We start from the raw sequence: 23,774 nt of genomic DNA on the forward strand, positions 1-23,774 counted from the left end.
TGAAGCTGGGGGTGAGGGGCGAGAATGTGTGATAGGAGGGTACTTCTCAGCTGCCACAGCCTTCGGAGCAGGTGGTCAGCACGTGGGGGGGGGTGGAGGAGGTTCCCCGCAACAGATGGCCCTAGACAAGGGGGGAGGGTCTGGCCATCTGCACCTGGAGCCGCCTGTGAGCTCCTCCCCCTAGCGCAGAGAGAAAAGAGCTGGGGGGGGAGGGAAAGGGTGCCTTTATTCGAAGAGAAGGGTCGGCACCCACCCCCATCCACCAATACACAGGCTGGAACCCCGGAAGAAGGCAGCTGGTAAAGCGAGGGAGGCAAAGGTGAGGACCGCCTCCAACAGCCACCATCTCCCCTTACTCCTGAGGATCCTGGAAGACCTGGGGCTGAGGGGCGCCCCCTCCAGATAAAAGAGTGAACCCCATGAAGGGGCCAAGAGTTCACTTAGATGATGGCAGTAATTTGCTGACTCCCAGGTTTAGAATTCCAGGATGCCCACTTTGGATCAGGGAACTAACTTCAGGGGCCTGAAGATCCAAGACAAGAAACTAGTCTCTGACACCAGGATAGGGCATCAGGGGGTAAGAAGAGCCGTAGCGAGGACCCCGCTGTGGAACTGGTATCCCCGGATGGAATCAGTCATGGTGGGGTCGTCAGGGAGGTCCGTCTAGTCAGGAGGCTGCTGGCAGTGGCAGTGCCTGGCGACTGGCCCAGTAACGGTGGTAGGTGTCTTGGAAGAGGTCCCGGCAGGCGATGTGAGCGTGGAGGCGAGCACAGGCTAAGAAAGCCCCAGCTAGCTTGCGGTGTAGGGCGTAGGTCTCCTCAGGTGGTGGGCGCAGCCGATGCCGAAGCAACACGGGTATGAGGCCCTGTATTCGGTGAGCTGTCTCTCCAGCCCCGAAGTCGTAGGGACCCGAGGAAGCAAAGGGCTCCCCCAGAATCATCACTGCCTCCACGTGGGCGTCGGAGAATGCCTAGGGTGGGGATGGCAGATGCATCCAGACGGACATAATGTCCTCTGACTACTTCAGAAGAGGCAAACTGCAAGGGCTGGGACATGACTCACTGGTAGAGCTGGCCTAGAATCCACCAGTGAGGGACTGGGGACAGGGTGGGGTTCCGTGGTGGAAGACTTGCATTGCTAGCCCAAGGTGCCGGAAAAGTAATAAGTAGACACCAACTGTCCACAACCCCCCAGTTACTCTGAAGAAGCCCTGGCTTCCGACAGACTAGCAGCAGCCTCTCTACTCCTCAAACCCAGGATCCCCAGAATAAATAGTGGTGCTACCCCCCCCCCCTTAGTAGCCATACCCTCCAGCCCACCCCAGAGCTCCTCAGTATAGACTAGTCCATCCAGTTATCCCACTCCTCTGGGATAGAAATACAATCTCCACCCCCTCCCCATTCCTTCTCCAGTTGCTCAGTAGAGCGCGGCAGCTCCTATGTCCTCCACTCCCCAAAGACATTAGTCCCCTAAAGAAAACACAGCAACAAACACACCAGCCCTTCTGCCCAATGGCCACCAACCTTGGTTTCAAAGCCTGTGAGGAATTTGAGATCCTGGGATTTCTTCAGGACTCGATCTTTGTCTCCATCAGCAGCAGCCTTCACCACCTGGGATGTCAGAGAATAGACCCGTGTGGAAGGGAGGCTTTGGGGTTTTGTTTCTGCTTTGAGGCAGTCTGACAAAGCCTACACTATCTTCAACTCACTATGCAGCTGAGGATAACAGTGAACTCCTGATCTTCCTGCCTCTGCCTGCAAGAGTTAGGGGTCTGCACCATCACACCAGGCTACAAGACAGGTTCTAGATAATAGGAAATGCCAGCCAAAGGGGTATAGTAGTACATACCTACAATCCCCCAGGAGGCGGGTCAGATTATGAGTTCAAAGCTAGCCTGGACTCTCAGGTAACACTGTTAAAAAGGAAGGGAGGAAGAGAGTGGGGAGGGGATATCCACCTCCATTTAAACTGTCCTGAGTACACTGCTTCTCCTAGAAGCTTCCCCTCCCTACTCTGTCCCTGCTATGACTCCCTCAGGACTGGGGAGAGTCTGTGGTGGAAAAGGTCAGGGCTCTGCCACACTGAGAATGCAGAACTGTCTGGAAGCCATCACCACGAGTGGCACAGAGTCACAAATGTTGGTGGGTCCACACGCCAGATAAGAATGGGTGGTATTTGGTGTCTGAGACTGCCAGAAGGCCATCTTCCCCACTGGATTTTGAACTCCTTGGGTGTAAGGGTTCCAGATGGGTCCAGTTGCACTGGTCATGAGACATAGCACTCAGGATGCCCCTTGCTGTGGAGCTAAGTTCCTGTCCAGTCCTGTAGAGGGAGACCCTGAAGCATCTGCACCAGTTCCTGGGGCTCAGAGGACTCTAGGCAAATCATAGCTGGGCCTCTGCTTTCTCATCCGTTAATTGGGAGGAACCAGGTTCCTCCTGGGATCACTGTGTGGGACTCAGCACTGTGCCTGCAGCGGGGAGCTTGATGTCACTGGTTGTTGCTGGCTGTACCTGGGCCCCTGTGCAGAAGAGGCGAGCTTAGAACAGAGGAAGGTGCCAGTCCAGCCCCAACCCACTGCACTGCCCTTTTCTTTGGGGGGGGCAGGGACGAATAAGTAATTCTGTTGTCACTCCCTACTTGTGCTGTCTGGCCTTCTGTTAGGGTTCCATATAAAAGGGCTAATCCCCCCCCCTTTTTTAAAAGATAGCTCAGTCACTAAAGGTGCTGATAAGCCTGATGACCTGAATTTGATTCTCAGACCCCACAGGTCCCACATGGTAGAAAGAGAACGGATTCAGCAGATTTCCCTCTGTCCTCGTGTGTACCATGGTGCATGTGGGCATGTGTGTGCATGTGTATGAATATATATATACATATATATATACATGTGTGTATGTATGTATATATATATACACATGTTTATATATGTATATGTATATACACACACAATGCACCTAAAAATAAACAGGCTCTTAAGAAACCCAGGCTGGCCTTGAACTCATGATTCTCTTGTCCTGTCCTGACCCAAGTACTCTGATTATTGGCCATCACATTCAAACAACAGTCTTGGGGTTGTTGTTTAAAGGTTAAGGTGGTTTTTGGAAGGCAGCATCCAGGAGAAATAGATGGTTCGAGTACTCAGGGAGGTCTTGGCTTTATGTCCCAAATGGCCCGTGTGGGGTAGTCTGTGTCACCAGTTCTTGTCAGCAGTTAGGGCCTGAAAAGTTCTCGGGCCAGAGTCTTTGGCCACGTCTCAGTCACCTTTCTCCTTTGTCTCCAAGACTGTTAGTGCCCATGGCCCTTTGTCCATTAGGTTTCCCCCCAGCCAGCACCTCCATAACTTCTCACAGCCCCCATGGGCTCAGTCCCCAGTCTTGGAGGTTACTTGCTGTCAGGGTTGGGGGGAGTTTTCAACCCCAAGTCCTTTCTGAAGCACCTCAGGAGATTAAGAGTGCCTACTGCAGAGGGGCCTAGGACCCATGTCTGGGCTCCACCCAATACCTGCCTGCCCAATCAGAACATGGGTTTCCCTTTGATCCATGTATGAAGGACAGAAAGGGGCTTTGGATCCCCTGCTTGCAGATGGTTATGAGCCCGTATGGGTGCTGGGTGCTGAGCTGGGGTGTAGTGGTTTGAATGGCCCCTACAGGCTCATTGGTTTAAATACTGAGTACTTGGTCCCCAGCTGGTGGAGCTATTTGGGAAAGTCTAGGAGGTGGATTTGTTGCAGGAAGTGTGGGTTGACTTTCAGGTTTCAAAAGTCCACACCTGGCACAGTTAAAACTCTCTCTCTCTCTCTCTCTCTCTCTCTCTCTCTCTCTCTCTCTCCCTCCCTCCCTCCCTCCCTCCCTCTATGTGTTCTGCTTGTCATGGACTCACCCTCTGAAACTGCAAGCCAGCCCCCAAATAAATGCTTTCTTTTATAAGTTTGCCTTGGTCATGGTGTCTCTTCACAGCCATACAACTGTGACTAAGACTCAGTTGCAAATACTCTAACCACTGAGCCATCTCTCCATCCCCGAAATGGCCATTTCTGTTCAGAAGTACCACTGTGCAGAAAGGATGTTCCTAAATTCCCTCTTTTAGTCATTTGAATATGAATGGCCCCACAGGCTCATATATTTATCACCAGGGAGTGGAACTCTCTGAAAGGCTTCTTCCTGATTTTACATCCCTCAGCTCTAAGTTCAAAAGCTCCTCTTCCTCAATCTGGAACAGGCTCCTCTAGATGCTCACAACAGCCACCATTTCCTCAGCCTAGCCCTGACCCTTCTGTGTCCCTGACTGTGGAACACAGATGGTGAGCTCTGTGAGGGGAGACGGGGGTGGAGGAGCAGGGCTGGGCACCAAGGAGATGTCGGAGAATGTCTGAAGTGACAACTAGACGAACAGAAACCTAAGCTGCATGTAGACACAAGTGAGCTGGTCTCTGCAGCCTCTGAGACTGACTGACTTGGAAGAAATGGAAGAACCACGTAGGTGAGAAAGCATTCCTTGAGGAGCTACAGCTTCCTGTGAGGCGCAGGCTGGATATCAAGACGCTGGACAGGGAGGTCATCTCTGGCTCTTCTCTCAGCAAGGTCTGGGACATGGGCTCTGAACCCAGACTACCTGTGACCTACAGGCCTGCTGGGATTTGGGGCAGTTGCTCTCTAAACCTCTGTTACATCACCTGTAAAGTGGAGCTCTGAGTGGCCCTGGCCACTTTCAGTCAGACGCGACTTGTAATAATATTAAGTGGTGTTGTAGGAGCTGCAGGCTGTGTTCCTGACTCCCCAGCTCCTGGTCGCCTGGCTAGCTTATGCCCCGAAATAACAACACACAAATTATATTCTTTTAAACACTGCTTGGCCCATTATATCTAGCCTCTTCTTGGCTAACTCTCACACCTGGACTAGCCCATTTCTAATAATGTGTGTAGCACCCCAAGGTGCGCTTACTGGCAAGATTCTAGCCTACATCCATCCTGGGTCAGAGCTTCATCGCATGTGCCCCCCCCCCAGAGCTGAGCTATGGCGTCTGCCCGGGAGAGGGGAGCATGGCGTCTCTGAGCTCACTTCCTCTTCCTCCCAGCATTCTGTTCTGTTTACTCCACCCACCTATGTTCTAACCTATCAGGGCAAGCAGTTTCGTTATTTAATTAACCAATGACCTTCCTCCATCAAAGTGGTTGATCATTATTAGCTGTTATTAATATTACTATTATAGAGTGTCACTCTGTAGACCAGGCTGGCCTGGAACTCACAGAGATCCGCCTGCCTCTGCCTCTCAAGCGCAGGGATTAAAGGAGTGCACCATCACTGCCCGGCAGCGAAGGCCCATATTTCTTAGATCCAGTTTGCTTTTCCTTCTTACCCTGTTCTTACTATCCATCTTGACCCTTGATCCTTCAGAAGCCTCAGGGTTGGGGGTACTCACCTCAATGTAATGGTCTGTGAACTCTGTTCCAAATGCCCGGCTTGCTCCAAAGTCCAGTAGAGTCACCTGGGAACAACGGGTGACAGGAATGTAGGACTGAAGTGGTCAGGACAGCTCCCTCTCCCCTACAGCCCCACTCTGGCTGTTTAGCCACACCTATAGACAGGCAAACACTGTATTCTTGGGCGTGTCACACACCCAGCCTCTTGTTTGTGGATATGAGGAGGCCAGGCCTCTGTAATTGAACACCCCAGCCCCCAACTGGTGCATTCTAGGCAGGTACCCTAAGACTGAGCTTTAGTGCTGGATTAAAGGTGTGCACCATCACACCTGGGGTATCTTGGTCCCATAAAGTAATGAAGAAATAAGACATCTGAAAAATAAGTGAATACCTACAAGTCCTACTACTTAGCTTAAAATATCCATACCACCATCACAGGTTTATTCCTCCCTTCTCCAGGGTCATTACTTTCCTGTTACTAATACCATTAAATAATTTCCTGAGGGCTGGAGAGATGACTCAGTGGTTGAGTCTTTTAGTGGACTTGGGTTCGATTCCCAGCACCCACACAGTGGCTCACAACCTCTTGTAAACTCCAGTTCCAGGGGATGGGATCTGATGCCCTCTTCTGGCCTCTTCAAACACTACACACAAACGGTGCACAGTATAGATGCAAGCTAAACACCTATACACATAAATTCTAAAATAATTTTAAAAAGTAAATTTCCCCTGAAATTCCCTCGCACACCTTCTACATTCGTATGTAGGCACATACCATATCTAATACAATAATAATAGCTGCATAGTTTAAAGCTTTGTATTTACAGAGAAGCCAGGCCCAGACACGCGTGTCTGCAATTCCAGGTGAAGCACGAGGATGAAGAGCTCAGCGCGCTGACCTGGGCTGCACAGTGGGTCCCCGAAAACTCTCACAGTGTTTCCTCTAATTGTCCTGTAATCTGTAATCTTGGGGCCTAGACGGCTTGTAGTTTTCCCCATCATGGTGTTAGCTCTGGTTCATTCATTTGGGCATATATATATATATATATATATATATATATATATATATATATCTTTAAAAAGTTTATTGTATGTGTATGGGTGTTGTGCCTGCATGATTTCTGTACACCATTTGGGTGCCTGGTGTCACAGAGGTAGAGGGCACTGGGTCCCCTGGAACTGGAGTTACAGATGGTTGTAAGCCACTGTGTGGGTACTGGGGATCTATCCACTGACCCATCCCTCCAGCCCTATTTTTTTGTATTTATTGTGTATTATGTATGGTGCATGTGTGGATGCCAGAGGACAACTTGCTACTCAGTCCTCTGCTTCCACCACGTGGGTCCCGAGGATTGACTTACGGGCTGGCAGCCTTGGGAGCAAGCATCTTTACCCACTGAATCATCTCTCTGGCCCCTGGGTAAATGGTCTTTTCAGCAGCTAGCTGATGTACCCTGATTCATATCCTCAGGAACCAACCTGGTGGCTGGAGGTGTCATACAGGAAGTTGGCCCAGTTGGGATCTGTCTGCATGAATCTGAACTCAAACAGCTCTCGCAGACACAGCCTCAGAAGCTGAAAGCAAATCTGGAGGAAGGAGACATCTCAGTGGGGCATCCAGGAGAGAAAGCGCGAGCTCGGCCCGTCCCCCTTCCTGTCCCACAGGAGATATACCTGATTCCGGATGTCCTGACTCAGGCCCTGGCACTGGTCCAGAGGAATGCCCCCAGCCAGCTCCATGCCCAGCACACGTGCAGTGCACAGTTCTTGCATCACAGCTGGCACCCGGAAGAAGGGGTCGTCGGCCAAGAGCTTCCTGGGGCAGGAAGAAGGCGAGGGATGAGAGAGATTTCAGGTGGGGGCTTGGCTTGAACTGGCTGTTTTACTGAGAGGCCCTTCAGGCCACGCTGCTCTAGGCTTTCATTTCCTCCTCACTTCTCTGGCGTGGCAACCTTGGGTGACAGCCACTACCTGGCCAGACTGGTCTTTTAACTGTGTGTGGCTGGAAACCCAGTTACCACTTCCCTCCCATCAGCCCTTCCGGTGACTTGACAGTGAGCTCAGAATATCTGGTTCATGCGTCACTTAGAAAGAATTTATGGTTGTGATGGCGTAGTGGACAAAGGCACTTGACCCATAGCCTATGACCTGAGTTTGACCCCAGGGCCTGCATATTCCTAAAGTTGGCCTCCAAGCCCTACATGTATGCTGTAGCACGCACACACATGTGTGTATGCACATGTACACACAACATTAAATGATAAATATTAAAAAATATTTTTATAAAGTTTTTAAGTTGTTTGAGGTCAGCCTGGTCTATAGAGTTAGTTTCAGGACAGCTAGGGTTGTTACACTCTGTCTAAAAAAAAAACAAAAACAGGGGGCTGGAGAGATGGCTCAGCGGTTAAGAGCACTGACTGCTCTTCCAGAGGACCGGGGTTCGATTCCCAGCACCCACATGGCAGCTCACAACTGTCTGAAAATGCAGTTCCATGAGATCTGACACCTTCACACCAACAAACATAATAAAGTTAAATAAATAAAAAAAAAAGTTAAAAAAAAAAATAAAAAAAACCCCACCAAAAACAAAAAAAAAATTTTTAAGTCTATGGCTCTACAGTGATAGTCAACAGTCACTCCTGGGGTCACCAGAGAATTTTAGTGACTCGTGGTAAACCTGGTTCTAAGCTGCATGTGGTAGTGCATGCCTGTAAACCTAGCACTGGGGAGTGGAGGCAGGAGGTCAGCCTCTGTGACAGCTCATTCCAGATCACCCAGGGTGCATGATGAGGTGCTGTTTCAAAAAGCAGGTAAGCAAGCGAGAAAGAAAGAAAAGAGAGCTGGAGAGATGGCTCAACAGTTAAGAGCACTGGCTATACTTTGAGAAACCCTGAGTTCAACTCCTAGCACCAACATGGTGGCTCACAACTGTCTATAATGCCAGTTTCAGAAACTATGAAGATATGACGCCCTCTTCTGGCCTCTGCGGGCACTGCATGTACTTGGTGCACACAAGCAAAACACCTATACCCATAAAGTAAAAATATAAATTTAAAAAAGTAAATTCCTGCTGGGTGGTGGTAAGTACCTTTAATCCTAACACCTGAGAGGCAGAGGCAGGCAGATCTCTGTGGGTTCAAGGCTAGCCTGGTCTACAGAGTGAGCTCCATGATTTTTTGTCTTCTTCAATTAGTGTATATTAGTTGCACATAGTGGGTTTCACTATGCGATTTCTTTTTTTTAATATTTATTTATTTATTATGTATACAATATTCTGTCTGTGTGTATGTCTGCAGGCCAGAAGAGGGCATCAGACATCATTACAGATGGTTGTGAGCCACCATGTGGTTGCCGGGAATTGAACTCAGGACCTTTGGAAGAGCAGGCAATGCTCTTAACCACTGAGCCATCTCTCCAGCCCTCACTATGCGATTTCATAAGCACACAAGTGATGCATTTCCGTCACCTCACTGTCACCCTCCCTTGTCCGTCCCACCCCTACTGGTCCCCTTCACAATTTTTTTTTAAATAACATTGCTGGGTGTGGTAGCGCACACATCTCTTTTTCTTTGAATTTATTGATTTGTATTGTATGTGCATTGTTGCTTTGCCCACTTGCATGTCTGTGTGAGGGTGTAAGATCTTGGAGTTACAGACAGCTGTGAGCTGCCGTGTGGGTGCTGGGAATGGAACCCCGTCCTCTGAAGAGCAGTCAGTGCTCTTATCTGCCGAGTCATCTCTCCAGCCCCCTCCAGGGCTTTTTTAAATGAACTTCATTAGGACTGCGTACAGGAGGGTGACAATGGGTTAATTTTTTTCTTATTTTTTTATATTCATTTAGTGCATGTTTATGTGTGTCTGTCTGTCTGTCTGTCTGACTGTCACACAAATGCCATGGAGCCTGTGTGAATGACAGGGGACAACTTTGTGGGTAACAGTTCTCTCCTTCTACTATGTGGGCCCCAGGGATCAAGTTCAGGTTACCAGGCTTGGTGGCAAGTTCTTTAACCGGAGGAGCCACCTCACCAGCCCATAGCATGCTTTCTTTAAGTGAAAAGGTAAAATGTTCAGGTTCAATGAGGAAAAAAAGCCATAGTCCATTAAGACTCTCAGTGAGCACAAATCTATCTGTGAAGCTGTGGCTAAGAAGAGAGATCCGTGATGATTTTACCACAGGCTGCAAGCTGTACTCATGGTGCGTGACAAATGCTGCTTCAGGTGAGCCAGGCCTCTAACCCCAGCCTTCAGAAGGCTGAGGCAGGAGGATGACAGTCCGAACAAAAGCCTGGAATAGAGATCTCCCTAGTAACATCAGCGTGTTGCAGCAGAAAACACTGTTCCTAATTTGTAAGTCCGACTTCTCTATACCTATGTACAGGAGAAAGCAGTCTATGCAGGGTTTGGAACTGACTGGGTTTCAGGCCTCCACTATGGGTGTCTAGGAATGTGTCCCCTATAGATGCAGGAGGGCCCTGTGCTCTCAACAGTGGTAACTAAATTGAAGAATCCTTTTCTGACCCAGATGTGCGGTGCATGCCTGTAATCTCAGCAATTGGGAGCTGGAGGCAAGAAGTATATGCGTGGTATACATACACTTCCCTCCCAAGAGTACCTAGCATGGTACACATACGCTTCCCTCCAGGAGTGCCTAGTGATTTCAGCAGGTTGACAGTTGCAATGTCACAGTGGTAATGCTCCGTGTCATAGTCTGCCACTGAGACCTGGGTGTGATGTGCATGCATATAGTCCTAGCATAGAGAGGTGGAATTCAAGGGCATCCTTAGCACATAGGGAGTTTGAGGCTAGTCTGAGCTACATGGCATTCTAGCCCCCAAACAAACAACGAAAGGTCAAGGAGTTACCTCCATGAATAAAATGCTTACCACATAAGCATGAAAACCCAAGTTTTGTCACCAGAATCTATGGGGGGAAAGCTGGGTGTGGTGCACACAACTGTAATCCCAGACATGGGGAAGCAGCCTGTGCAATGGCCATTCAGTTCTGGGCCAGAGAAAGGTTCTGTTTCAAAAACCAGATGGAACATAACTAGGCTGTTTTCTGGCCTCCACATGCCTCGCACATACACAAACACACATGTACACATATCACCTCCCCAATAACGATAAAGTTCTCTGTGTGTTTTGATACTGGACAGTGCTGGCCGGGTGGATGGGAGGTGACAGCGCCAGCCTTGGCCAACAGAAGTGATAAGCTGAACCACAAGTGTCCAGGTAGACCAGGGGGCAAAGAGGATGAATGAGGACCCGTGGGGACGTTGGGGACAGGCAGATGAGCAGGCTCCAGGGGCAGGCTTTGGGAGATCCTAGGTGGGGCTGCTCTGACCTGCTCCACAGGGTCCCGCTCTGGGCTGGAATTTAGCCCTAGTTTGTGTGGTCTCTGATACTGGCCCGACTTCTCAAGAGCCAGGCATTTAATCAGCACACCTCCCCTATGGGAATGCTCTCCCGAGACCGCTGTACAGAATCAGGCCACACAGCCTGGTGAGGGCTGACCTGAGACTGAATCCCATAGTCATCAGGGTCCAGGACACAGGTTTGGATGACTGCTGTCTGTCTGGACTGTCTCCTCCCCCGGCCCTGAGCTTGGCATGTTGGGAGTCATAGCGGACTTGTGAGCTACACTGTAGAGTTTTCTCTCAAGGTGTCTCTTGCTTTTTGTCTTTTTGTTGTTTTGTTTTTTGAGATGGTGTCTCCATAGCTCAGGCTGCCTCAGAGTTAGCTGTGTTGCAGAGGATGATCTTGAATTTCTAACCTTCCAGCCTCCACCTCCCAGCACTAGGAGTGTGGGCCTTAGCCACCACACCTGGATTGTGGGCCTTAGCCACCACACCTGGATTGTGGGCCTTAGCCACCACACCTGGTGTGTGTGGTGCTGGGGTCAAAGCCAGAGCATGATGTGTACACAAACACCAACTGAGCTGCACCCTCCGACTAGAGTTGTCCTTAATCCAGGACAGAAGCGCACTGGTCTGTAGCCATAGAGACCCGGATGTGGCGGCATATGAATCCAGTGGGAGCTGGAGGCCGCAGGATCAGGAGTACAAAGCCAACATAGCCACACACTGAGTCTGAGACCAGCTCAGCTACACATTGAGATTCTGTCTCAAAAGATAAGGGGGCGGGGCTGGCTAGAGAGATGGCTCGGCAGTTGGAGCATGTCTGCTGTTCTTCCAGGACTCAAGCTCTGTCCCCAGTACTCACATTAGGAGGGTCACAACTGCCTGTAATTCCAGCTTCAGCAGAATCCAAAGTCTCACATATACTCAAAACAATTAAATGAGTCAACCAGTAATATTGAAAACACCATAAAAGCCAGGAATGGGGCACACCTGTAATCCCAGCACTTGGGAGGCAGAATCGGAATGACTGGAGCAAGCTTGAGACCAGCCAGGGATACACAGTGAGACATATTTCAAAAACAAAAACGTCGTGACTTATTTATCCACCTTGCTGAACAGATTTGATAGATTTACGTTTCTAGGTTAAAGCTTGTACACATTGGTGCTCTGAGCATTCTGGAATAAAATTCTGATGGTATACAATATAAACGTCCACACGGAATTAATCAAGGAGGCCGATGATAGGGATGGAGCTGAGGACACGGCTCATTGGGTAAACTGCCTGCCGCTCAGCATGAGGACCATGCAAACAGCAACAAATGACAGTCTGTGCCTGTCATCCCGGCACCAAGGAGACAGATACAGGAGCACCCCTGGGGTCTGCGGCCAGCCAGTCTAGTCAAATCAGGGAGTTCTAGCTTCAGCAAGAGATGCTTCCAGCACTGGCTGCTCTTCCCAAAGACCCAGACTTGGTTCCCAGCATCCTCCTGGTGGCTCACAGCCGGCTATAATCCTGTTCCAGGGGATCCAACGCCCTCTTCTGGTGCCTGTGGGCACTGCATGCATGTGGTGCACAGACATAGTGCAGGCAAAAAAAAAATTCATACACAAAACAAACTAAAAAATTTTTCGAGTTTTTGTTGTGGTTTTGAAACAGGGTCTCATTTTGTAGCCCTGGCGGGCCTGGAACCTCCTTTGTAGATGAGGCTGGCCTTGAACTTACAGAGATCCACCTGCCCCTGACTGCCAAGTGATAAGATTACAGGTAAACATCATCACGCCTGGTATAAAATGAAATTTAAAATTAATGAAAGTTGAGCTCACCTGGTGGCACATCCCTTTAAATTCAGTACTTGGGAGACAAAGGGGGAGCTGTATTCTGTAAGTTCAAGGTCCAGGCCAGCAGGAACTGCCCAGTGAGACCTTCCCAGATGCTATTGTTTTTAAAGATCAATTTATTCAGTATGTCTACAGTGTTCTGCCTGCATGAATGCCTGCACACCAGAAGAAGGCAGCAGATCTTGTTATACTCATTACAGATGGTTGTGAGCCACCAAGTGGTTGTGACCCTGAGAGAAGTGACCTGCACAGGCCCCCAGAGAACATGCAATAGCAAGAAATGGATGGATAGATAAAAGAACCGAAGAAGAGTCTGCAGTATCACATCCAGCCCAGCCCGGTCCCCCGGGAGCCTGCGGGGGACGTCAGCTTACCTGAATGTCTGGGCACAAGCAGCCTCTCTTCGGTAGTCACACTCCCAAGCCAGCTCTTGCTGCAAGGCCTGCAGGCTCTGCTCAGCAAACAGCCCTGGGTGGTGTGAGGGACAGCAGCTGAGGATGGTTGCCCATCCCCTGCCAGAACGCTCAGGCTCCTATGCGTTCCTGTCTTCTCTGCTTCTCTGGTCCTTATATATTTCTCTTTCTATGGCTCTCACTGTCCCATGCACCTCTGTTCTAGACTTTAACCCCCCTCTTTTCATCCCTCTTTTTTTTTTTTAGGGCAGGCTCTCATGTAGCTCAGGCTAGCCTCCAACTCAATATGTAGCCAAGGCTGACCCTGAACTCCTGATCCTCCTGCTCCCAGCTCCCAAATCTGGGGATTACAGACATGCTTCTCTGCTTGCCTGTGCATCTGTGACAGGGTTTCTCTGTAAAGTCCTGGCTTGACCCCAACTCTCAGCAATCCTCCTGCCTCAGATTCCCTGTGCTGGGATTATAATTGTGAGCCACCAGACCCAGGCTACCCACCTCATCTCGGAGCCACCTACCCTCTTTCTTTCTCCCAGCTGTGGTCTCTGTCTGAGGCCTGGGCTTGACTCTAGTGAGAGCTGCCACAGGCCTCAAGCACTTCTTTTCAATTGCTGTTAGCTTAGGATGGCCCTGAACGTCTGCTCCCCGCCCCACCCCCGTGTGGGGGTGCTGTATGCCCTACCATACCCTATTGGGTATCAGAGCTCTCAGCCCAGGGAATTGTGCGTGCCGGACAAACACTGTACTGAGCTACATCCCCAGCCATCGTCTCCGCCTTCTGTTTAAAATAAACCTCACATTGCCCTCTGCCTCTCATCTCGCTTCTAGACCTGTCTACATCTCTCTAACGCCTTTCTTGCCCAGGAACACACTTGCTCTGTCTTCTACAGGTGATCCCTCACGGGACACAACAGAAACAGGACTTCCCGCCTCTCTCTGCTTCTGTGGCACCCTGCATACCAGTCTGTCTGTCTGTCTGTGCGTTTGTCTGAACTTGTCTCTTTGTATGTCACATCCACTCATCCTCTCCCTTGGTGGGGACAGAAGGGGCACCTCACCCTCTGGTAGGCCCACACTCATCTTGAGTAGGGCCAGCAGGTTCTGCACATCACTCTGGATGCTCTGGGCAACACCTGGGTACTGTCAGGAGGAAGGAGGGGTAGGGAGTCACACGTGCCTCAGGGACAGCACCATGCCCACCCCCAACCCCACCCAGCCTCCCCACTCACCTGGATCTTCACAGCCACCTCAGTCCCATCCTTTAGCACACCTTGGTGTACCTGCCCAATGGAAGCAGCAGCAAAGGGCACTTCCTCCAGAGAGGCCACCTTGTCCTGCCAGTCCTTGCCCAGCTCTTCTTCTAGAACTCTCTGAAGGAAGTTAGCATGACAGTTACCATCATGGTTCCAGTCAGCGGAGTTCATTCCCTGTACTGAGCACTTGTGTTAGTGAGCCTGGGGCTCACCCTCCGCTGATACATCATCTTACAGATGTGAAAACCAAGGCTCAGGGGAAGCCTCTTGCCCAGGTGAGGGACCAGCCAGATGCAATTATTCAGTCTGTGTTTGAATGGAGGAAGCAAATGTAGATTTACTAAGGGATGTGAGAAGGAACTCTTAAGACTCAGAGTTCCACAGAAGGAACAGCGACATTGCTGTTCCTGTTTTTCCAAGGCAGGGTCTCACCGCGAAATCCTGACTGGCCTGCCACTCTCTCCGTAGACCAGGCTGGCCTTGAACTCAGAGATCCACCTGCCTCTGCATCTGAGTGCTGGGATTAAGGGCAGGCACCACCGCCCAGGGGGATTGTTAATGAAGACTAGTAGCATTCCTTATTGGATTTCCATATCATTAAGTCATAAAGTGATAATGAAGTTGGGTTTCCTTTGGTCCTGGCATGGTTGTTAGAGTTGCTCACAGAGCCACAGTGACTACCCAGGTCTGATAAGCAGCAGACCAGAGAGCAGGCAGCTAGGTGGCTGACGCCTATGCCCCCATATAGTTATACAACAGCTCAGTGCTAGGTATTACGCTATCCTATTTACAGACCAAGTCTCCTTTGAATTTCTTTGTGTGAGGCAAGGTCTAAGGTAGCCCAGGCTGGCCTGGGATTCTCTACAGAGCTCAGGATGACCTTGAACTCCTGATCCTACTGCATCTATCCCAAGTGCTAGGATAGTGTGTGCCACCACGTCCTAGCATGAGCTCCTTTAGTTAACCACAGCTCAAACTTGCATGTCTCTCATGGAGTAACAGGGACAGGCTTATGCCTGTCTATGCAATATAGACTAAGGGCTTTATAGATTATATGTCGATCTATTCAATCCACTGATAAGCGCTACCAAGCCACCATTGTCCCAAACAGGATACTCACCAGCATCTGCCAGCGGGGCATGAAGTCAGCACTCTGGCGGACTCTCTCAAAGATTCGCTGCAGCTGAGGGCTGATGAAGCTGTTGTCTTGGGAGACAGTGGGATGAGGGGAATAGTGAGGGAGACAAAGAGGGGTTCCATGTGAACTCCTGAAATCAGGGCCGGCTGCTGGGTGGGGTGGGAATGAGGTCAAAGGTTGGGGGTCGAGGGTCAGGCTGTACCCTGGATGCTGAACATCTGTCCGATCTTGAGAGCAGCCCCCCGGACTGTACATAAGGTTTGCACGATCCTCTCAGCGTTGGCCTCAGAAAGGAGTGGGCTGGAGCCCAGTCCAGAGCCACCATCTGTTGAGAGAGGAAGCATCAGTAACAGGTGCACAGAAAGAACCTTGCTTTTCTGCTGCTGGTTGGTTGGTTTTTCACTTTTCAAGAGGAGTTTCTCTGTGTAACAGCCCAGGCTGGCCTCGAACTCACAGAGATCTCTTTGTCTTTACCCCTGAGTGCTGGGACTAAAGGTCAGTTTTTTTTTAATTTACAATGTAGCCCAGGATAGCCTCAAACTCATAAAATCCTTCTGCCTCTGCTTCCTGAGTGCTGATATTACAGGTAAGAAATAATAACAAAAAAAAAAAAAAAAGAGAGAGAGAGCCGGGCAATGGTGGCGCACGCCTTTAATCCCAGCACAGGGGAGGCAGAGGCAGGCGGATCTCTGTGAGTTCGAGACCAGCCTGGTCTACAGAGCTAGTTCCAGGACAGGCTCCAAAGCCACAGAGAAACCCTGTCTTGAAAAACCAAAAAAAAAAAAAAAAAAAAAAAAGAGAGAGAGAGAGAGAGATAAGCATGGGGATTGATTCTTCTGTAATCTCAGTAGTCAGGAGGCCAGAGGCTGGGAAGGATCAAGACCTGGGCTACAGGAGACCTGTCTCAAGGGAAAAGAAACAATGACCCGGAATCTATTAATTACTAACCCCCCGCTAATATCAAGTGCTGGAAAGATGAGCAGCAGCTTGAACTCAGACCTGTGATGTGGGATTCTCCTCTGTATGCTGCGAATATGTTTATTACCATTGCTTAATATAAAAGCTGCTTCGGCCTATGGCAGGGCAGAACAGAACTAGGTGGGAAAATCAAACAAAGTATATATAGAGAGTAGGCAGAGTCAAGGAGACACCTTGTAGCTGCTGAAGGAGTCAGATGCTGGAACCTTACTGGTAGGTCATAGCCTCGTGGTGATACACAGATTAATAGAAATGGGTTAATTCAAGATATAAGAGCTAGCTAGAAATACACTTGAGTCATTGGCCAAAGAGTGTTGTAATTAATCTAGTTTCTGTGTGATTATTTGGGTCTGGGCGGCTGGGAAAGGAATGAGCAGTCTCTGGCGACAGACATGTCCGATGAGAATGCTAGTGCAGTCTCTGACAACAGGCAGCTTCTACAAGGTATGTCCAAAGGCAGCGTAGTTCCTTCTCCAAGTGTAAACTCAAGAGACAGAGACAGAGTGACCACATAGTTCCGAAAACACAGCTACTAAACCTTACCACATGAGTGCATCCCCCTGACATAAAGTCAACCACAGAAGGCAGATAAGCCACAGTGGTGGTAGCACACGCCTCCAACCACAGCACCGAAGCAGCCTAGGCAAAAGGATCAGAAGTTCAAGACCACACCTTTAATCTTTGAACTCCGGAGGCAGAGGCAGGTGGATCTTTGTGAGTTTGAGACCAGCCCAGTCTACAGAGTTCCAGGACAGTCAGTGCTACATAGAGAGACCCTGTCTCAATAAATAATATAAATTTAAAAAGTTAAATTCAAAGTTTTAATCTCCCCAATAATGTAACAATAAATAAGAGCCACATAAACACTATCTTTAGAGTGATCATTGTATTTGTGATCCTGGAGCTGGAACCTAGAAACTCAAACATGCTAGGCAAGCACTTTACCACTGAGCCCAGACTTGTTGGGTCTTCAAAAAATTCTTCACAGTGGTGCATACCTTTAATCCCAGCACCCAGAAGGGAGAAGCAGGAAGATCTCTGTAAGTTTCAGGCCAGTCTGGTCTACAGAGTAAGTTCCAGGACAGCCAGAGCTACACAGAGAAATCTTGCCTCAAAATAAATAAATAAGTCATTCAGGATTCCTTTAAACTTGCTTTGTATCCAGCCCAGTCTTGATTTCACTTTAGTCTAAAATATCTTGTTTTTCTTCTTTTTTTTTTTTAGCTAGGTGTGGTAGTGCACACCTTTTAACCCAACACTTGGGAGGCAGAGGCAGGTGAATCTCTGAGTTCAAGGCCAGCCTGGTCTACAAAGAGAGTTTCAGGACAGCCAGGGCTATAGAAAAATCCTGTCGTTCCCCCCTCCCCAAAATTTTATTTGTGTGTGTGTGTGTCTGTGTGTGTGTGTCTGTGTGAGCCATGTGTGCTGAAATCCAAAGCAGCCAGAAGAGGGCGTTGGATTCCATGGAGCTGGAGTTACAGGCAGTTGTGATCCACCCAGTGTGCGTCCTGGGAACCAGTCAGTGTTTGACCTCTGTGTGCTAGATAAACAATTTACACAGAGCAACAGGCGCCCACGCCCACCCATCACCTGTAAGCAAAGCTCTAGCACAACCCCAGGCCTGGAGGCCGGAGCTGGATGCCCAAGCTATGTCTTTTTACTTACCAGGCTGCGGACTTCCTCCTGGCAGCGACTTCTTGGTCACCTCGGCCAGTGCTCCCAGGCCCAAGCCCACCGCCAGCCCTGAGAAACAAGAAAGGAAGCTCTGTGCTTGCTTGTCTGGGCTCCTCTCTCAGACCCCTCGCCCCTGTCTCTTGGAAGGTGTCTAGAGGCCTTTGTCACTCCATTAATAGGCAAGCACCCTCCTAGCTGAGCTGTATCCCCAGCTTTTTTTTTCTTCTGTCACTTTTGACTGAACACAGGGTCTCATAGATGTTACCAAAACTGTACATCCCTAGCGTATTAAAAAAAAAAAATTCAGCCAGGCGGTGGTGGCGCATGCCTTTAATCCCAGCACTCGAGAGGCAGAGGCAGAGGCAGGTGGATCTCTGTGAGTTCGAGGCCAGTTTGGTCTACAAGAGGTAGTTCCAGGACAGGCTCCAAAGCTACAGAGAAACCCTGTCTCCAAAAACAAAACAAACAAACAAACAACAAACAATTCAGACAGGGAGGGTTTCACTAAGTTGGCCAGTGTGGCTCAGCTCCGTAGTCTAGGCTGGCCTTGAACTGGAAATCATGCTGAAGTCTCCTTAATAGCAGGAGCTACCATCAGGAACGACTCACACTTACCCTTTCTTCTGACACGCTTATGTAGCCCAGGCTAGCCTTAAACTCATTATGTCACCTCTCAGTGCTAGGATTTTAGGAATATGCACCATACTTGGCCTTATCTTAATTCACTGATATATATTTCTTTTACTCGCAGTTGTGCAGACAGAACCCAGGTCCTCGCGGATGTCAACTCCAAGCTCTGTCTTGGCATTGCTTCTCAGCCCTTCTCTTTATGCCCATCACTTATTTCCCATGTCTTCCTCTCCCTGCAATGTGGTGTAACCCCCAGGCTTCCTCTTCACTTCCTCCTCCTGCTTCCATTCTCCTCTTGCACATCGTTTGGAGACAAGGTCTCAGTAAGTAGCCCTAGCTGACCTGGAATTGGCTATACAGACCAAGTTGGCCTAACTTACAGAGATCTGCCTGCCTCTGCCCAAGTGGTGGGACTAAAGGTGTGTACTACCATTCCAGACTTTGACCCTTGTTCTTTTTCATTCTTTCTAGATTTTATTTATTTATCTTATGTATATGAGTGTTCTATCTACATGTCTGACTTTATGCCAGAAGAGGGCATCAGATACCACTATAAATAGTTGTTAGGAACCATGTGGTTGCTGGGAATTGAACTTAGGACTTCTGGAAGCAGCCAGGGCTCTTAACCACTGAGCCATCTCTCCAGCCCTTGACTCTTGTTCTTAAAGATATGTTAGGCCCCATGCCTCTTTCACTGCCACCATCTCTAGCTTGCAGCTGGCATTTGCCAAGTATGCTGCACAGCCCTGCTGCGTCTCCATGCTGTGTACTGATGCCAGCTGTGTCCCCTGCATTAGCTAGCTTTGTTCTCCATGAAACGCAGTTGACAGAAAAACTCACATTTGCAGAAAGGGAAACTGAGGCTCAGAGAAGTGAAGTAAATTGTCCAATCATAACATCGAAACCCTGGGCATACCGTTGCCCAGGTTCTACCCATAACACTCAACTGAGCCCATCTTTAACATCTGAGCTATGACCTGTGATGAAGGACAAATTTACACCATAATAACCCATAGAGAGTGGGGCAGTGGAATCAGGAGACTCGGAAGTTTGAGGCCAGACTAGGATATAGGAGATATTATCAGAAAAAGCATTTGTGTGTTGGGGGGTGTTAGGAGTGTGTGGTGGTGTACACCTTTAATCCCAGAACTCGGCAGGCAGAGACAGGCTTACCCCTGAGCTTGAGACCAGCCTGCTTTCAGGCCAGGTAGGCTTGAAAACCTGCCTCAAAAACAAACAAGAGGGCTGGAGAGATGGCTCAGAGGTTAAGAGCACTGGCTGCTCTTCCAAAGGTCCTGAGTTCAATTCCCAGCAACCACATGATGGCTCACAACCATCTATAATGAGATCTGGTGCCCTCTTCTGGCCTGCAGGGATACATGCAGACAGAACACTGTATACATAATAAATAAAATAAAAAAACAAGATCATTTGTACATTATATATATCCATATTCGATATTCATTTGTGTTTTTTTTCTATGCTATTCTCTCTCTCTCTTCCTTTCTTTTTTGAGACAAGGTCCAAGATGCCCAGGTTGGTCTTAATTTGTGGGTTCAAGTAGTCCCACATTAACCTATCAGGCGGCTAGATTTCCAGGCATGCACCACCAGGCCTGGCTTTCCAACCCTCCGTCCTCAGCCTCTGAAGAGCAGGGATTACAAAAGCTTGTGTTACTATGTCCAGCTCCTCCTTTCCCTCTTTCCTCTACCTTTCTCTCCTCTAGACAGGGTCTCACATAGCCCAGGCTGGCCTCAAACTCACTGTGCAGCCAGTGATGACCTTGAGCACTTGAACATCCTGTTCCTACCAACATCCCAACAGCTGAAATTACAGATGGCTATCCTGGTCTCCTCTCCTTTCTTAAACATTGGCTGCACCACATTCCTTTATTTTATACAGGTTTGAACAATCCTGCTAAAGGACCTAAAGTCAAGTCACACATTCCCCCCACCCCCAAACTCTTCCATAAATAGAGGAATAAGTACACACGGTACAAGATCTCCTCAGGACAGGTTCTCATAAACGTTTACATTTCTGTTTTTCTGGGGTCTGCGGGTCTGCAGGTCTTTGCCAACTCCATCACTCTTTCCTCGTCTCTCCCCCCTCACCCTGTCTCTGATTCCTCCTTTCCCTTGCTTCACCCTACGAATGCTGCCTCTGATCTAGGTCACAAGAAGATCCCCAAGCTGCACCTACCTCCAAAGCTGGCCAAGCGGCTGATGCGGGAGGCAGGTACCTTGCGTTCACGCGAGCGATCACTAAGCTGAGAAAGGGGAGAAGGTGTGAGGTAGGGCAGGTGGGCAGAGTGGCAGATGAGCCCTGCCAGCCTGCTGCCACCTTTCTCAACATCAGGACCCAGAGGATCACGGGGGTGGGGTGGGGGTGGAAGCAATGATACCTGGGGCCGGGGTGCCTTCCTGAGCCGGGCTTCTCGTGCCCTGCGAATGTCCTCCTCACTTAGGCCTCTTTCAGATTGGTCTTGATGAACACTTTGGGCCCGACAACCCCTACATAGTCCCTGCAGAGAAGTGGATGTTAGTGGAGTGGAGAGCTAGCCCCTCCTTTTTGGATGCCTCTCTATCATTTTACCCTCAGCCTCTTTTCCTTAGGGACCCCCTTCCCCAGCCTCTTACCCACCAGTGGGGCCTAGGCCCCAGGGCCCCACAGGGCATATGAGCAGTTCTGCCCAGCGGTCCACGGGTCCCGCGCAGCGCGGCCCTTAGCTCCAACCACATTACCTAAGGGATAATAAGGATTACAGGACTGGGCCTCCTTGTTTCGCCCCTTCTTTGAGCCCCCCCCCCGCCCATTGTTAATTGAATTCCAAGTTTCTCCTAGTTACCCCCCACGTTGCTAAGAACTCAGGTTTTCTCTAAGCGCCCCCAGCACCCCCCCCACACACACTATACGCCTTGCCGTTGCTAGGGTTCTTCCCCGTTGCTAGACACCTACAGATCCTCCAGGACTACTCTCTACTTCTCAGAGGCCCTCTTGTTGCTAGGCAGCTCCTTACCCTTGGCTGCTAAGTATCCACAATTCCCCTCCTGTACCCCCCAAATACCCCGTTACGGGGCACCTCCCCCGTTGCTAAGCACCCGGTCCACCAGGCTCAGGCTCCCGGTCTAGCACACGCCGTGCCTCTTGAGTTTCCGGGAACATCTGCATGCCCGCCCCCTCTGACCAGTTAGCCAATGGTAGCATAGCGGCTCGTTGACGTGCACAAAGTACACCCCGCTGAGCGAGGAGGCGTGGCAAGGGGGTGGGACCTAAGCATTGGCTCAGTGAGCCTTCTGGGTCAGCCGCGAGGCACGTGAGCCCCAGATATACCCACAGTATTTCTTGAAAGCATCGAGGGATGCCTTTGAGAAAACATCCTCCGTTCCCCAGTACTTTTTCTCTCTTAACATCCTCCCTCTCTCTTGTAGCCAAAGGTGGATACCCTTGAACTCCTTCACTTCCCACCTGCTGAAATTGCAGGTCTGCACCATCAACATCCAGCTACATTTCCTCTTGGCAAGCTCAAAAGCTATCGTATGTGTTTGGATTTTTTTCCCCCAGTGGATGCACAAACGCAGGGCCTTTTGCATGTGACTGCTAAGCAAGCTTCTCCAACACTGAGCCACACCCCTGCAATATAACCACACATTCGTCCAAGCAAACATTTTCCTTGCACATGGAGACTCTCCAGTTTGCACCAACACCCACATCCTGGCATCCAGCCTCCATCCTTGCACATCTAAATCCACTGCCTGGCATAGGAAAACTGTTTCTCCACTCAGGCCTTCAACATGACTCCCCTTGGCTGCATACTGTGTCTGTGTTCCCTCCTGCACCCTACTCTCTGCTCCCCGCCCACTCAAGAGATGGCCGTCAGTGGGAGGGAGCCCTCTGAAGGCCAGACATTTCCCAGAACACAGTCAAGATTCCCAGTGCTGAGTCAGGAGACTTGGCATGGAAGAAAATTGACTCACTCTTCTCGTTTGGAATAGAAACAGCTGCTGGTTGGGACATCTTTCCCACCACCGACCAGAGGGAGAACTGCAGATGTGTGCCTCAGCACGCTACACGGGTGCTCTGTCTAGCCTCACCCTCTTTGACGGGAACTAAAGATCCCTGTGCCTGACCCTTTGCTATGTGACCTCAGAAGAGCCCTCCTCCGCCTCCAGACGTCATGTTCTCAAATGTGTATGATGTATGTGGTGGGTTCCCATCTCTGACTTCTTAGCCCAGGATGAGATGACTCACCGGGGAGCCTCGGGCCCAGACGCAATGTCCCTACTATGGGTGACTCAATTTCAAGACTAAAAGGACCTCCTGTTCTCCTCCAAAGATAAGAGTCTGACTTGGGCGATGCAAGCCATGTCACCACAAGGGATAGACTGAAAAATCACCTCAGACAATAATCCTACAGGGTATGGCTCACCGTGGCCCTGCGTCACGTATTCATACACCTGAGTTCATGGCGCAGGTTACAGACAAAGGCTAGCGAACGGCAGAAATCTCAAAAGTCCTCCCTGGTAAACTGGAAAACAAATGGTGCTGGAGGTATATGTCAGGGATAGAGCAAGTGTGATCACCAGCATTAAAAGGAGGGGGGCTGAGGAGATGGCTCAGCTGTTGAGATAACAACCACCTGTGATACCAACTCTAGATCCAACACCCCTTTTGGCCTCCAAAGGCACCTGAATGCACCTGCACAGACAGACACATACACATAAGGAAAACTAAAAAACAAACCAACCTGTAGCGAGGCGTCCCTTACTGCAAAGTGATTGACAGAGGTAGGGATCCAGTGTTGGGCCCTGGCACACAAATCCTCTAGACACGGGACCTTTATTTATTTATTTATTTATTTATTTATTTATTGTTAGTTAGTTAAAAATCAAAGGCCCCAGTACACATGCTCTGCCACAAAGGTAAGTCCCCAGCCTCTGCTCTTTTGAGATAGGCTCTCACTATGTAGCCCAGGTTGGTGCGGAGCTAGTGAATGTGTTTGTTTACCTCCAGAGTGCTGTGATTATAGGAGTGTGCCATCACTCACGGTGTAGACATGAGAGTTCTTTGTTAC

General features: G+C 49.6%; 1 protein-coding gene across 2 annotated transcripts; it reads right to left on the reverse strand.

Annotated features, from left to right (window-relative positions):
- Nucleotides 1–207: 207 nt before the first annotated feature.
- On the reverse strand, nt 208–21,869 carry Coq8b (coenzyme Q8B). 2 transcript variants are annotated; one of them, XM_075987766.1, is made up of 15 exons: nt 21,720–21,869; nt 21,340–21,444; nt 21,105–21,224; nt 20,903–20,969; nt 18,065–18,142; nt 15,624–15,746; nt 15,404–15,489; nt 14,260–14,400; nt 14,089–14,170; nt 12,995–13,088; nt 7,097–7,238; nt 6,902–7,009; nt 5,422–5,487; nt 1,524–1,610; nt 208–970 (listed from the first exon to the last, which is right to left on the reverse strand). In XM_075987766.1, exons 2-15 carry the CDS (start codon nt 21,439–21,441, stop codon nt 668–670), a joined length of 1,599 nt encoding a protein of 532 aa, XP_075843881.1. In that variant the 5' UTR covers nt 21,442–21,444; nt 21,720–21,869; the 3' UTR covers nt 208–667. The 2 variants fall into 2 exon arrangements, with proteins under 2 accessions (XP_075843881.1, XP_075843890.1); XM_075987775.1 differs by having other exon boundaries at nt 21,768–21,867.
- Between the last annotated feature and the right edge of the window lie 1,905 nt (nt 21,870–23,774).

This window comes from Microtus pennsylvanicus, chromosome 1 (assembly GCF_037038515.1).
Source record: "Microtus pennsylvanicus isolate mMicPen1 chromosome 1, mMicPen1.hap1, whole genome shotgun sequence".
In the NCBI taxonomy this organism is placed as follows: Eukaryota; Metazoa; Chordata; class Mammalia; order Rodentia; family Cricetidae; genus Microtus; species Microtus pennsylvanicus.

Coding starts and splice junctions, on each gene's coding strand:
- Coq8b (XM_075987766.1), bottom strand. CDS start 21,441: ATGTGGTTGGAGCTAAGGGCCGCGCTGCGCGGGACCCGTGGACCGCTG. Junction 14,171..14,259: donor AGGTGGCTGTGAAGATCCAG/GTGAGTGGGGAG, acceptor TCCTCCTGACAG/TACCCAGGTGTTGCCCAGAG. Junction 1,611..5,421: donor TCACAGACCATTACATTGAG/GTGAGTACCCCC, acceptor CTGACATCCCAG/GTGGTGAAGGCTGCTGCTGA.